Genomic DNA, 13,573 nt, shown 5'->3' with positions numbered 1-13,573 from the left:
CAATCAAAAAAGAAAGAAATCTTGCTATTTGCAACTATGTGGATGGAACTAGAGGGTATTATGCTAAGCGAAGTTAGAAAGACAAATATCACATGACTTCACTCATATGAGGAATTTAAGATACTAAACAGATAAACATAAGAGAAGGAAAGCACGAATAATATAAACACAGGAAGGGGGACAAAACATAAGAGACTTAAATATGGAGAACAAACAGAGGGTTGCTGGAGGGGTGGAGGGAGGGGGGATGGGCTAAATGGGTGAGGGGCATTAAGCAATCTACTCCTAAAAACATTGTTGCACTATATGCTAACTAGCTTGGATGTAAATTAAAAAAATAAATTATAAAACAAAAGAATATTTTAACACTAGAACATATCACTATAATTCTACATATTAACACACTGAAAGAAAAAAAATATATGATCATCACGTCACACAAATAAAAGGCAGTTGATAAATCCAATACCTGTTCATGATAAAAATTTTAGCAAATTAAGACCACAAGGGAACATTTATAACCCTAAAAAAGCTAACTACCAAAACCTTTCAGCAAACAATATACTTAGCAGTGAAATCTTAATAGCAGTCCCACTTAAATCAGGAACAAGATTAAGGATTTCCACTTTCACTGAGCTAATCTACATTTTATTCAAAGTCCTAAATATACAATAGGAAAAGTAATAACTGCTTTACAGATTAAAACAAAAAACTAGAATTATCTTCCTTTTTTTTTTTTTAAATTTGACAGAGAATCCCAAGCAGGCTCCATGTGTCAATGCGGAGCCTGATGTGGGGCACAAATTCACAAACCATGAGATCGTGACCTGAGCTGAAATCAAGAGTTGGACGCTTCACTGACTGAGCCACCCAGGCACCCCTATCGTTCTCGTTTTGTAGACTATAAGATTATCTAGAGTGAAAAGCTGGAAAATTTAATGATTAGAATTAATAAAAATTCAGTGAGGTTGAGCATATAAAAACAAACCACACTTCCCTCCTCCAGGCACAAAGTTAGAAAATATACTTTCTAAAAACATATTGTTTCCTTCAAATGTACATCAAACTGAATATATAATCACAGAGAGAAAAACTGATTCAAAAAATTAATTCAAGTATCTTTATAACACAGTACTCTGGGGGCGCCTGGGTGGCTCAGTTGGTTAAGCATCTGACTTCAGACTCAGGTCATGATCTCACGATTCGTGGGTTCGAGCCCCGCGTTGGGCTCTGTGCTGATAGCTCAGAGCCTGGAGCCTGCTTCAGATTCTGTGTCTCCCTCTCTCTCTGCCCCTTCATGACTCATGCTGTCTCTCTCTCTCTTCAAAATAAATAAACATTAAAAAAAAATTAAAAACATAAAAAAGCTCCCTTAAACTTTAAGCAAGAATCACTGTGCATGTTCTGTGGTTCAGAGGAAGAAAAGAGAACAAAAGGGAGATACAAGGAAGGAAAGAGGAAAATTCTACCTAAGAAGAAAGTTCAGCTGTTAAAAGTAGACGAAACGGTAGAACTAGAAAGTCCTTAATTTGCAACCAGTGACAACTGATTGAGGCAAGAATCCACAGACGCTCAGTCACGGGGTATAAGGTAGTGAGGGGACAGGACAGTCATAGCCTCAAAGTATCACCCCACAGATCACTCCATGGCTCAAGAAAAAGGCCACTTTACAATGGAGAACTCTGACAGATGCCGATTAACTGTGTGCTCAAACTCAGGATCAACGTTAATGGGAGAAGCGGACACTATGATCTGGTAAGAACGTCACCTCTGCAGTATTCTCACTAAAAATGATGGACTTAGGAGCTTAGGACTTAGGGTGGTTCAGTTGGTTGAGTGTCCGACTCTTGATTTCGGCTCGGGTCATGATCTCACAGTTGTGGGACTGAGCCCCACATCAGGCTCTGTACAGATAGTGTGAAGTGTGCTTGAGATTCTCTCTCTCTTTCTCTCTCTCTCTCTCTCTCTGCCCCCCCTCCGCACACACTTTCTCTCTCACTCTCAAAATAAACAAACATTAAAACAACAACAACAAAAACAATGGACTAAATCTAATCACAAAGACGCAACCAGAAGTCCACACCGTGGGACATTCTCCCCAACAACTGTACTCAAGTCTAGATACGCCCATCCCCCATTCATCACCATTGTGAGGGGACAACCCAGGAAACCTGGTCGAGCCAACGGCACCTGTTCCTTCAGGTGTTAGGAGCTGGTGGGAGAACAGAGGTTCAGCCTGACGGCCGGCAGGGTGCACAACAGGAAGCTGACACGCAGGTGGATCTGCCACGTCCCTGGGGCTCAGGCAGAGGGGACGCAAGGGCGGGGTTTCAGCTGCTTACCTCCCGGATGGCCCCGTCACAGACCCGAATGACATTGAGGAACGTGGGCATGACCTGGGGCAGGAACTGCACACACTTGAGGCCCAGAGACTTGAAGATGAAAGTGATGGCCTGGACTACCATGGTGTGATGGTGCGACAGGGACTGGTCCCGGAAGATGCGCATCAGTGCCACCATGGACACGGCGGGGTAGAACTCGTCCAGCGGCAGGTTGCCCATGTTGACCAGCATCTCGCTGGTGCTGTAGTCGGCTAGGACAGAGCGACGGCGACAGTCATGAGCTATACATGACATGACTCCAAATTTGAGCAAGCCTGGTGCACCACCCGCAGCCCAGCCGCCATCGGCATTCCCAGGGAGGACAGAGAGCATCAGGACCCAGGGAACTGGCTCCCACCGGTAAGGAGTCAAGAGTTTCTGGCTTTTCTGTTACCCCAACTACAGGAGCCTCTAACGGTACATGACGGGTTATCCTTAAATTGCTCTAACTTAGCCTCTTACCATTACAGGTGACAACTCTGGAGTTGAAACTGTCAGTAAAAATAATTACGCCCCTAAATGAAGTAAAGGGAATCAAATTAGGCCAACAGCTGTTCAGGAGCGGCTCGGTCCCTCTAGGAACTCCCGATGAGGGAGTGGACAGATGCTACTGGACCTGAAAGGCCAGGATCTCAAAGACTAGGTGAGGGGAGGCTAAATGGTACACTTAGGAGGATAAGAACTAGATGCGCTAAGGTACGCCTGGGTGGCTCAGTCGGTTAAGCGTCCGACTTCGGCTCAGGTCATGATCTGACAGTTCGTGGGTTCGAACCCCGCGTCGGGCTCTGTGCTATTAGCTCAGAGCCTGGAGCCTGTTTCAGATTCTGTGTCTCCTTTCCTCTCTGACTCTCCTCTGCTCAAGCTGTCTCTCTCTCTCTCAGAAATAAATAAAAACATTTAAAAAATTAAAAAAAAAAAAAAAAAAGAATTAGATTGGCCAAGAGGCTGGACGGGCACTGCTGTGTAAGGACAAAACCTGCAGGGACCCAGCCCCCACTCTGCTGACACTCATGGGTCTGACAGGGTGGCATCATGGGCACGTTTCTCCAATACACAGAAGAACACGCTGGAAGGAACAGGGTTCCATTTGTAGACTTTAGGGACAAAGTATTTGGGGGAAACAACATTGTGCTGGAAGGGCTGGGGTAGTATCTGCTGGATTTTCACTCTTTCGGAAATAAGCCACCCCTGACAGACCACGTGTGAAGTCCAGAAGACTCTGCCATCAACCCATACCCTACCCGACCTCTCAGGGTACTTGTCAACAGGCAGAGGGGCTCCAGGGCCAGACCGGTTGATGGAAAAAACAGCCCCGGATTCTGATTGCTATTAGCTTGTCTAGGCCCCCGTACCTGGCCTCAGATTTCCCTACCAATGAAGATGGGGGGGTAAATTCTACCCTCTTGCTTCTTGGGCGCCAGGAGAACAGAAAGCATCAAAGAAGCACTAACAAAGAATGACAGATGAACAGAGGTGAGGGGGTGATGAGTCGCATCTCTCTCCTCAGCACCAAAACTGGGTACAGGCTTAATCTGGGGACCCCTGGACAAAGAATCTGGACAGACGTAAGGATTCCAGGCACATCGGGAAGCAGCATCCCCAGTGCCATTTAAGAGAAAACTTGACCTTCCATTTGAAAGTCATGACATGGGCCGACGTGCTAGAATTTGTTAACCGGCCCAAGGCTCTTTCCGAACACAGCCAGCACGGGCTCTGAAAGGCGGGACCTCAACGAGTCTCTCGTTCTCCCCACAACTTACAGGAATCCTGACTTGATTTGGATTCTGACAGGCTAACAGCAGAGGCGTCACGGGACTGGTCGATCATGCCAATGTTCACTTTGTGCTTGTAGGGGTCCAGGGCCCCCAAAAGCCCTAACACGCGGATAGCCTGGGTGGGGGAGGGGGAAAAGAAAAACACTCATCACATCTGATGACAGCAGCCTTCGTGCACATTCCTCTCATGTTCCACGATACCCAGCTCATTCCTGAATGACAAACTACATGAACAAAACGGAGGACAGGACGGCTAATCAACACGCTGTCAGAACATGTTACTGACACAATCTCTCCCCAGGCTTCCGGCAGGATCATTAAAGACCAAGTTTGCCACATTCCCTACCTCTCTCCGTGTACCCTGGTTCTGTTCGGTCTTCAGAAAATTCAGCAGGACCTCAAGCAAAGTGGGGTACTTCCTGTAGGGTTCCACCACGTAGCCCGTGCTGGCCACCAACTGCCCCAGGGTCCACAGAGCCACCTGGACGAGGAACAGACCGTGGGGTTTGCCGAGTCAGTATGAGAAAGCATGACCTGGACTCTTCACTGAACGATTACAGTGAAGTATTAGAGGTCTTTCCAAGAAAACAAAGGTTCTCGTAGAGTTCTGTTAACCGTGAATAGAAATCCTTGAGAGTTCGGGCATAAAGACAAGGCCACAAACCAATGCCAACCATCACTGGATAAAAAGATAAAGAAGAGCCCCGCCTTTCTCAAAGGAAACACACAGTCCCTCCACATCCTGGATGATTAACAGGAGAAATCTAACTTAAAAGGAAATTAAGACTGTTCTTAATTTGAGTCTAGTCACCTAATGGCCTCAGTGGCCAAAGTGAAGCCAGGATGGGGGGTGGGGATGGGGAGGTGTTGAAGCTCCGCTGGCTTCCACAGCCACAGGCCCAAGCTTTCTTTTTCCCTCCGGGGGCCGGGGCTCTGACACATAAGATGGATTTTCTTTCATCTGCTACTTACTGAAAGTTGTCACCAAGTCAGGATGACAGCTAATTCCGGTTCCACATCTTTCTTCACGTTACTCAACAGACGCTTCTGAGTAGCTACTATGTGCCAAACTCTCGGTTGGGCACTGGCTGGGGGCAGGGAGTGACTCAGAGAGACAAGGGCCCTGGCCTCCCAGGGGCCTGTCATGCTTAGTCCAGGAGTACTCACCTGCCTTTTGGCCAACAGGGAGGAGTCCTGGAGCATGTCCATGATGATGATAAAGAGTTCATCAACCCACTTCCTCATTTCCAGGCCACTGACCTACAAAATGAAAAAGACGGTGGAAGAGAAGATTAGAAATGATGGTGTTACTTTGCTTTGCGCAGAGGCTAAACAGTACTCTTTCCATCCTGTGGAAAAAGTGGCTGTCCCCTTACCTGAGCCAACTCTCCTATCGTGGCCAAGACATTATTGATCACACCTGGGTTTGGATCAGGGTCGGGATCTTTCAGTTTCAATATTAAAGCCTATGAAAAGAAGGTATGAGAAAGTGAATGCAGGACAGAATCTACTAGAAACCTTTCTCTTACATAAGTAAAATTCATCCAAGAGACCATTTCAGGCACAGATAAATTACCTCTAGGTTTTACCAATCCAGGATTGCTCTGGAATGTGGATTCTAAAACTTTTCTGAGCCTGGTCTGACGTACGAGACAGCTGTGATGCCATGATTTAAAGCACCATGATTTAAAATCGTCTCCCATGCCTCCCCTCAAATGGTATCTGCATGCTCATCTGCCCAGATTCACGTAAGTTCTGAGAGATTTCACACACCTCTAACGCATTTGGATTTTAAAACTCATGTTTTCTTCATTTTGAAGGAGCCATCTTATGCCACAGCCTGCCTACTTCTTTCCAAACACATTTGATGATGTGCTGGAAGCATCATATCTTATCTCTTATAAAGAAAGCCCTTTCCTGCCATTGGTGGGAGTTTTGCAGTTCTTTCACCAAGAGGGCTTGATGTGGCTCTTGTCCCCAAGCCTGGGGCCAAAAGAATGTATGTAGTGCCAGATTCCCATCGTCCCGAATGAGCTGACATAAGATGACCCAGAAGGCAAGTGCCAGTCTCTGTGGCTATTGTGAGTTACCTTCAGAATGGGCTCCATGTAGGGGCGGATGAGCCGGGGGGCATTGGAGACAAGGTGCCCCAGCATGCGAGCGCTCTGCTCTTTGATTCTCCCAATGCCACTGTGCTCCAGCTCGGTCAAAATCTGGAGGGAAGAAAGGCCCATATGAGGGAGGAAATTCTAGAGAGGCACACAATGTGTCAAGGGGGAAAAGCGGCGGGGAGCCAGAGGAAGGAACGAGGGCTGCACTGCGGACGGAGCGGCTGCTGGGTACTCTGCAAAGGCACACAGTGTGGGACACGGCAGTGGTGGGAAGACTGTCTGAAACTGGTCCCAGCTGCCACGGTCCCCCACTCGTCCCCGAGCAGAGCTGTGACAGCACAGCACAGTCACGGGAGGCTGAGAAAACCACCAGGGACAGTGTGAGCAGGGGTCTGTGGGAGTGAGGAATGAAGTGGGGCATGGGGGTGACTCAGGTGGCTGAGCATCCAACTTCGGCTCAGGTCACAACCTTGCAGTTCCTATGTTCGAGCCCCACAGTGGTCCTCTGTCTTCTTTTCTCTCTGCCTCTCTCTTGTTCACACTTTCTCTCCCTCCCTCAAAAATAAATAAACATTTAAAAAGAGAGAGATAGAGAAAGAAAGAAGATATGAAGGAAGGGCTCTCTTTGAGAAAACTCTCCCTCCAGACAGGAAATCACTAAGAGGGCTTATAACTAACAACAAAAGAATCAGAGAACAGTCAGAATAGCTATGATGTTGAAAGAAATATTAATACTCAGCAGTGGTTTCAGGCACATCTAAACCCCAAAAGCGAGGCATTACATCAATAGATTCCCCTTGGACCTTTATGAACACAAATAACATGCTTGTTCTGATATCTTTAAAACACCTGCAAATCAACACGTCCTTAGTGTTGATTAGTGACTTAATATAAACAACTCAATACAGACAGATTTCTGGTGAGCTGAAGTTGCCAGAAGGAAATCTCTCAACCACGTGAACAGTGTATGTTAACTCAGCTACCCAGAGGAGGAGTCTACAATTTCACATTGTATCTTGTGTTAGGTTATTGATTTAATAATCCTGACTTTCTGGATGCCCCTGGCAGCCTGTTTTTCCCCATTACAGCAGACAGCCGTGAGAGGGGATGGAGAGGGATGCGAGAACCGACCCATATGAGCAAGAAGATGCTGAAGGGGAGGATATGGGTGCCCAAGAGGAGAACACAGCTCTCTGGAGCAACAAGGGCTGCTTCAAAGACCCCCTCATTCACTTCCAAAGCCAGAGAGCATCGCTGCGCCCCCACAACCACACCCAATGCCCTCTCTGATGATCGAGGCATCAGGAAAAGGCCAAAGTGCATTTAGGTAATGTCCCTTATCAAGGCATGAAAATGTCTGATTCACCTTGGGAAGGTCTGTATACGCATTTGCAAACAAGAACAATTAGAAATTTTGGAGTTACCAGGGCTGGGCTCAATACATGGTAAATTCATTCTGCAGTGCTTCACATTCTAATATCAGAAAAATGAGACGGCCTCACAGACTGATAGCTTACTATAATCTTCCAGAAGACCCAGGCCATGCCTGGCTTGTTCATTAGTAGGTTTCCAGCACCCAGCAGTACCTGAAAGGTAGGTGCTCAAGACATCTATTGACTGAACATACTGATATTCTCATTAGGAGATATTTCTGTATCAAGCTTCTTTAGCAGGATTTGGGCTGGCAGGCTCAACAATGATTTCTTTTCCTTCCCAAGACTTAGGTATATTTTTTTAATGTTTATTTTTATTTATTTTGAGAGAGAGAGAGAGACAGCATGAACGGAGGAAGGACAGAGAGAGAGAGAGACATACAGAATCTGAAGCAGGCTCCAGGCTCTGAGCTGTCAGTACAGAGTCCGACATGGGGCTTGAACCCATGAACTGCAAAATCATGACAGGGGCTGAAACTGGAAGCTTAACTGACTGAGCCACCCAAGCGCCCCATAAACCTTAGGCATTTAAAAAAGACCTAAAGTGATGGGCACTCTTCACACAGGGCAGCAGTTGCAGAAATAAACCATCAGGCTAAACACAGAAGTGCTGGCAGCACATAGATGGGTCTTGTTTTTTCTATCCATTCTGCTACCCTAGGTCTCACTTTAGACTTAAGGCCACCTGCAGATTAAAAGTGAGGGCATGGAGAACCATCTATCATGCTAATGGAGGTCAAAAGACAGCCAAAGTAGCCATACTTATATCAGACAAACTAGATCTTAAAACGAAGACTATAACAAGAGATGAAGAAGGGCATTATATCTTAATTAAGAGGTCTACCCATCAAAAAGACCTAACAATTGTAAATATTTATGCCGCCAACTTGGAACCACCCAAACACATAAATCAATTAATCACAAACATAAATAAATTCATTAACAATCATACCATTGTAGTAGAAGACTTTAATACCCTATTTACAGTAATGGACAAGTCAACTAAGCAGAAAATCAACAAGGAAACAACGGCTTCGAATGACCCACTGGACCAGACGGACTTAACAGATATATTCAGAACATTTCGTCCTAAAGCAGCAGAATACACATTCTTCTCAAGTGCACATGGAACATTCTCCAGAAGAGATCTCATACTGGGTCACAAATCAGTCCTCAACAGGTACAAGAAGATCGAGATCACACCGTGCATATTTTCAGACCACAACACTATGAAACTTGAAATCAACCACCAGAAAAAATTTGGAAAGCCCTCAAATACATGGAGGTTAAAGAACATCTCACCAAAGAATGGGTTAACCAGGAAGTTAGAGGAGAAATTTAAAAATAAATAGAAGCAAATGAAAATGAAAACACAACAATCCAAACCTTTTGGGATGCAGCAAAGGCAGTCCTAAGAAAAATACACTGGAATTCAGGCCTATCTCAAAAGCAATAAAGGTCTCAAATACACAGCCTAACCTTACATCTAAAGGAGCTGGAAATGGAGTAGCAAATAAAGCCCACCGCCAGCAGAAGAAAAATCATAAAAAGTAGAGGAGAAATAAATGATACAGAGACAAAAAAAACCACAGTAGAACAGATCGATGAAACTAAAACGTTTTCTGAAAGAATAAACAAAATTGATAAACCCCTAGTGGCGACTTCTCAAAAAAGAAAGAGGACCCAAACAGATAAAATCACAAATGAAAGAGAGGAGATCACAACCAACACCACAGAAATGCAAACTGTGAGAGAATTATTCTGAAAAAGTATATGCCAACAAACTGGACAATCTGGAAGGAATGGACAAGTTCCTAGACTCACACACTACCAAGACTCAAAACAGGACGAAACAGAAAATGTGAACAGGCCTCTAACCAGCAAAGAAATTGAATCAGTTATCAAAAAATCTCCCAACAAATAGGAATCCTGGACCAGACGGCTTCTCAGGGGAATTCTATCAGACACTTAAAGCAAAGTGAATACCTACTCTTCTCAAACTGTTCCAAAAAATAAAAATGGAAGGAAAGCTTCCAAACTTATTCTATGAAGCCAACATTACCTTGATTCCAAAACCAAGACCCCACTTAAAAGAATTACAAGCCAATATCCTTGATGAACATGAATGTAAAAATTCTCAACAAGATCCTAGTAAATTGAATTCAACAGTACGTTAAAAGAATTATTTACCTTGATTAAATGGGATTTATTCCTGGGCTGCAGGATTGCTTTAATATTCCTAAACCAATCAATGTGACACATCACATTAATAAAAGAAAGGATAAGAACCATATGATCCTTCCAACAGATGCAGAAAAAGCATTTGACAAAATACAGCATCGTTTCTTGATACAAACCCCTAAGAAAGTAAGGGTCGAAGGAACATACTTCAACATCATAAAAGCTGTATATTAAAGACTCACAGCTAATACCATCATCACTGGGGAAAACTGAGAGCTCTCCCCGCAAGGTCAGGACAACAGGGATGTCCACTCTCACTGCTGTTGTTCAACACCATACCGGAAGTCCCAGCCTCAGCAATCAGACAGCACAAAGAAATAAAAGGCCTACAAATTGCCAAAGAAGAAGTCAACCTTTCACTCTTGGTAGATGACATGATACCCGACATGGAAAACCCAAAAGATTCTACCAAAATACTACTAGAACGGATACATGAATTCAGCAAAGTCGCAGAAAATAAAAATCAATGTCCAAAAATTGGCTTCATTTCTATACACCAATAATGAAGCAGCAGAAAGAGAAATCCAGGAATTGATCCCATTTACAATAGCACCAAAAATACCAGCAGATACCTAGGAATAACCAAGGAGGTAAAAGGTCTGTATGCTGAAAACTATAGAAAGCTTATGAAAGAAACTGAAGACACAAAGAAAAGAAAAAACATTCCATGTTCGTGGACTGGAAAAACAAATACTGTTGAGATGTCTATACTGGACAAAGCAATCTACATATTGAATACAACCCCTATCAAAATAACACCGGCATTTTCCACAGAGCCAGAACCAACAATCCTAAAATTTGTATGGAACCAAAAAGACCCTCAATAGCCAAAATAATGTTGAAAAAGAAAACAAAAGCTGGAGGCATCACAATCCAGGACTTCAAGCTGTATCACAAAGATGTAATATCAAGATAGTATGGTACTGGTACAAAAACAGGCACAAAGATCAGTGGAACAGAAGAGAGAACTCAGAAATGGACAAATGTATAGCCAACTAATCTTCAACAAAGCAGGAAAGAGTATCCAGTGGAAAATAGACAGTCTCTTCAGTAAATGGTGCTGGGAAAACTGGACGCAAATGCAGAAGAATGAATCTGTGCCACTTTCTTACATCATACACACAAATAAACTAAAAATGTGCAAAAGACCTAAATGTGAGACAAGAAATCGTAAAAACCCTACGGGAGAAAATAGCAACCTCTTTGACCTCGGCCGCAGCAACTTCTTAATAGACACGTCTCCAGAGGCAAGGGAAATAAAAGCAAAAACAAACTATTAGGACCTCATCAAGATAAAGAGCTTCTTCACGGTGAAGGAAATAATCAACAAAACTAAAAGGCAACTGACAGAATGGGAGAAGATATTTACAAATGACATATCAGATAAAGGGCTACTATCCAAAACCTATAAAGAACTTATCAAACTCAACACCCAAAAAACAAATAATCTAGTGAAGAAACGGGCAGACATGACTAGACACTTTCCCAAAGACATCCAGATGGCCAACATCTGTTGTTTCCTGAATTGTTAATGTTAGTCATTCTGACAGGCATGAGGTGGCATCTCATTGTGGTTTTGATTTGTATTTCCCTGATGATGAGTGATGTTGAGCATCTTTTCAGTCTGAGCATCAGTTCAGATGAATGGATAAAGAAGATGTGTGGGGAGTATGCCTGCATGGGTGTACACACACACACACACACACACACACACACTCTCACACTGGAATACTACTCGGCCATCAAAAAGAATGAAATCTTACCATTTGCAACACCATGGATGAAACTAGAATGTATTATGTTAAGTGAAATAAGTCAGCCAGAGAAGGACAAATGCATGATTTCACTCATATGTGGAATTTAAGAAACACAGTAGATGAACATAAGGGAAGGGAAGGAAAATTAAGATAAAAGAGAGGGAGGAAAAACATAAGAGATTCTTAAACGCAGAGACCTGAGGGCTGTTGGAGGAGAGGTGGTAGGGGGATGGGCTAAACGGCTGATGGGCACTAAGGAGGGAACTTTTCAGCACTGAGTGTCATACGGAAGTGATGAATCACCGAGTTCTACTCCTGAAACCAATACTACATTTTATGCTATCTAACTTGAATTTAAATGAATTAATTAAAAATAAAAATAAAAACGGAAGTGCCAACATAGTATAATGTGGCTAAGTGGAGACGAAAACTGGGGCATCAGGTTTTAGCAGGAACTGCAAATCCTGGGGCGCCTGGATGGCTCAGTCAGTGGAGCGCATGACTCTCAATCTCAGGGTTGTGAATTCAAGCCCCACACCTGGCCCACTTAAAAAACAAAATCCCTTGGAGCGCCTGGGTGGCTCAGTTAGTTGAGCGTCCGACTTTGGCTCAGGTCATGATCTCACGGTTTGTGGGTTCGAGCCCTACATCGGGCTCTGTGATGACAGCTCAGAGCCTGGAGCCTGTTTCGGATTCTGTATCTCCCTCTCTCTCTGACCCTCCCCTGCTCACGCTGTCTCTCTCTCTCTCTCTCTCAGAAATAAATAAAACAGTTAAAAAAATTTTCTTTTTTTAAATCCCAGGGGCACCTGGGTGGCTCAGTTGGTTAAGTGTCCAACTTTGGCTCAGGTCATGATCTCACGGTTTATGAGTTCGAGCCCCGTGTCGGGCTCTGTGCTGACAGCTCAGAGTCTGGAGCCTGCTTCAGATTCTGTGTCTCCCTCTCTCTCTGCTCCTCTCCTGCTCGGCTCTGGCTCGCTCTGGCTCTCAAAAGTAAATAAATGTTGAAAAAGAAATTAGAAAAAAAAAAATCCCCATGGATCGAGCAGCAAGGCCAACCTGAATCTACCTTTGGCTCTAGTCCAGCAGCTTAGCTCAGCCTCAGCAGCTACTTAAGAACGGAAGCCACGGACCACAGGCCAGGGGTAATGACTACGAGCAGCAGAGCTGGAACCTCTGTCATCCTTGGCCCCTGTGCCTGACCCGGCATCAGCAAGAGCAGGAGAGCAGAGAGGTGCTAGCAAAACTGACACCATCAACAGCAGACTGAGCCGAGCGCCGAGCAGCAGAGTCCCTGGCGATTCGCCAAGACCAAGAAAAGAGCTGCAGTCGAGGTTCGCTGGGGAGAAGAGGCCCCTGGAGTCGTGCGGCCGAGAGGCTCACGAGGTGATCAGCGCCAGAAGTGTAATTGCCAAGCTGGGAAAACACAGACTCTAGGAGCCAAATGTGGCTTTGACCAGGCGTCCCGTCCTCCGCCTTCCTTGTCCTCATCTGTCTGTCCCCAAGTGGCTCTCGCAGTGAGTCCCTCCCCGACTCCCACTAGGTGTGGCTGTCCCCCCATTACCTGGATGAGCATCTTGCGCAGGAAGGGCATGACGAAGGCCGGGTTCATGCTACTGAGCCGGCCCACCGTGCAGATGGCCAGCTCCCGGATCTCAAACACCTGGTCGTTCAGGGCCACAAACAGGGCCTGCAAATTCTCTGCCTGCGCCAGGTGTGCGTCAAAGCGCTCGTCCAGAGAAGCCAAGACGCAGTAGCGGATGTCGGGGTCTGCAAGAGCAATGGAGCCTTTGAACGCCTCCTCAATGCCACCAATCTCCGCTCTGTTCCCGGTTTCCGGTCTCCCTGCCCCCGGCCTTGTGAGAGGGTGCCACG

At 45.1% G+C, this 13,573-nt stretch overlaps 1 protein-coding gene across 2 annotated transcripts in view; it reads right to left on the bottom strand.

Annotated features, from left to right (window-relative positions):
* MTOR (mechanistic target of rapamycin kinase) overlaps positions 1 to 13,573 on the bottom strand; it is a 137,933-nt gene that overhangs the window by 101,538 nt on the left and 22,822 nt on the right. For both annotated transcript variants that reach the window (XM_039234939.1, XM_039234938.1), the window contains exons 13-19: positions 13,263 to 13,468; positions 6,247 to 6,369; positions 5,533 to 5,622; positions 5,324 to 5,416; positions 4,503 to 4,637; positions 4,142 to 4,271; positions 2,343 to 2,593 (exon numbers count right to left, since the gene is read on the bottom strand). In XM_039234939.1, the coding sequence (XP_039090870.1) occupies positions 2,343 to 2,593; positions 4,142 to 4,271; positions 4,503 to 4,637; positions 5,324 to 5,416; positions 5,533 to 5,622; positions 6,247 to 6,369; positions 13,263 to 13,468 (1,028 nt within the window). The remainder of the gene's footprint in view (positions 1 to 2,342; positions 2,594 to 4,141; positions 4,272 to 4,502; positions 4,638 to 5,323; positions 5,417 to 5,532; positions 5,623 to 6,246; positions 6,370 to 13,262; positions 13,469 to 13,573) is intronic.

This window comes from Hyaena hyaena, unplaced genomic scaffold (assembly GCF_003009895.1).
Source record: "Hyaena hyaena isolate Hyena2069 unplaced genomic scaffold, ASM300989v1 scaffold_94, whole genome shotgun sequence".
NCBI lineage: Eukaryota > Metazoa > Chordata > Mammalia > Carnivora > Hyaenidae > Hyaena > Hyaena hyaena.
The sequence above is the reverse complement of the archived record's forward strand: the minus strand, read 5'-3'. Positions and strand labels throughout refer to the sequence as shown.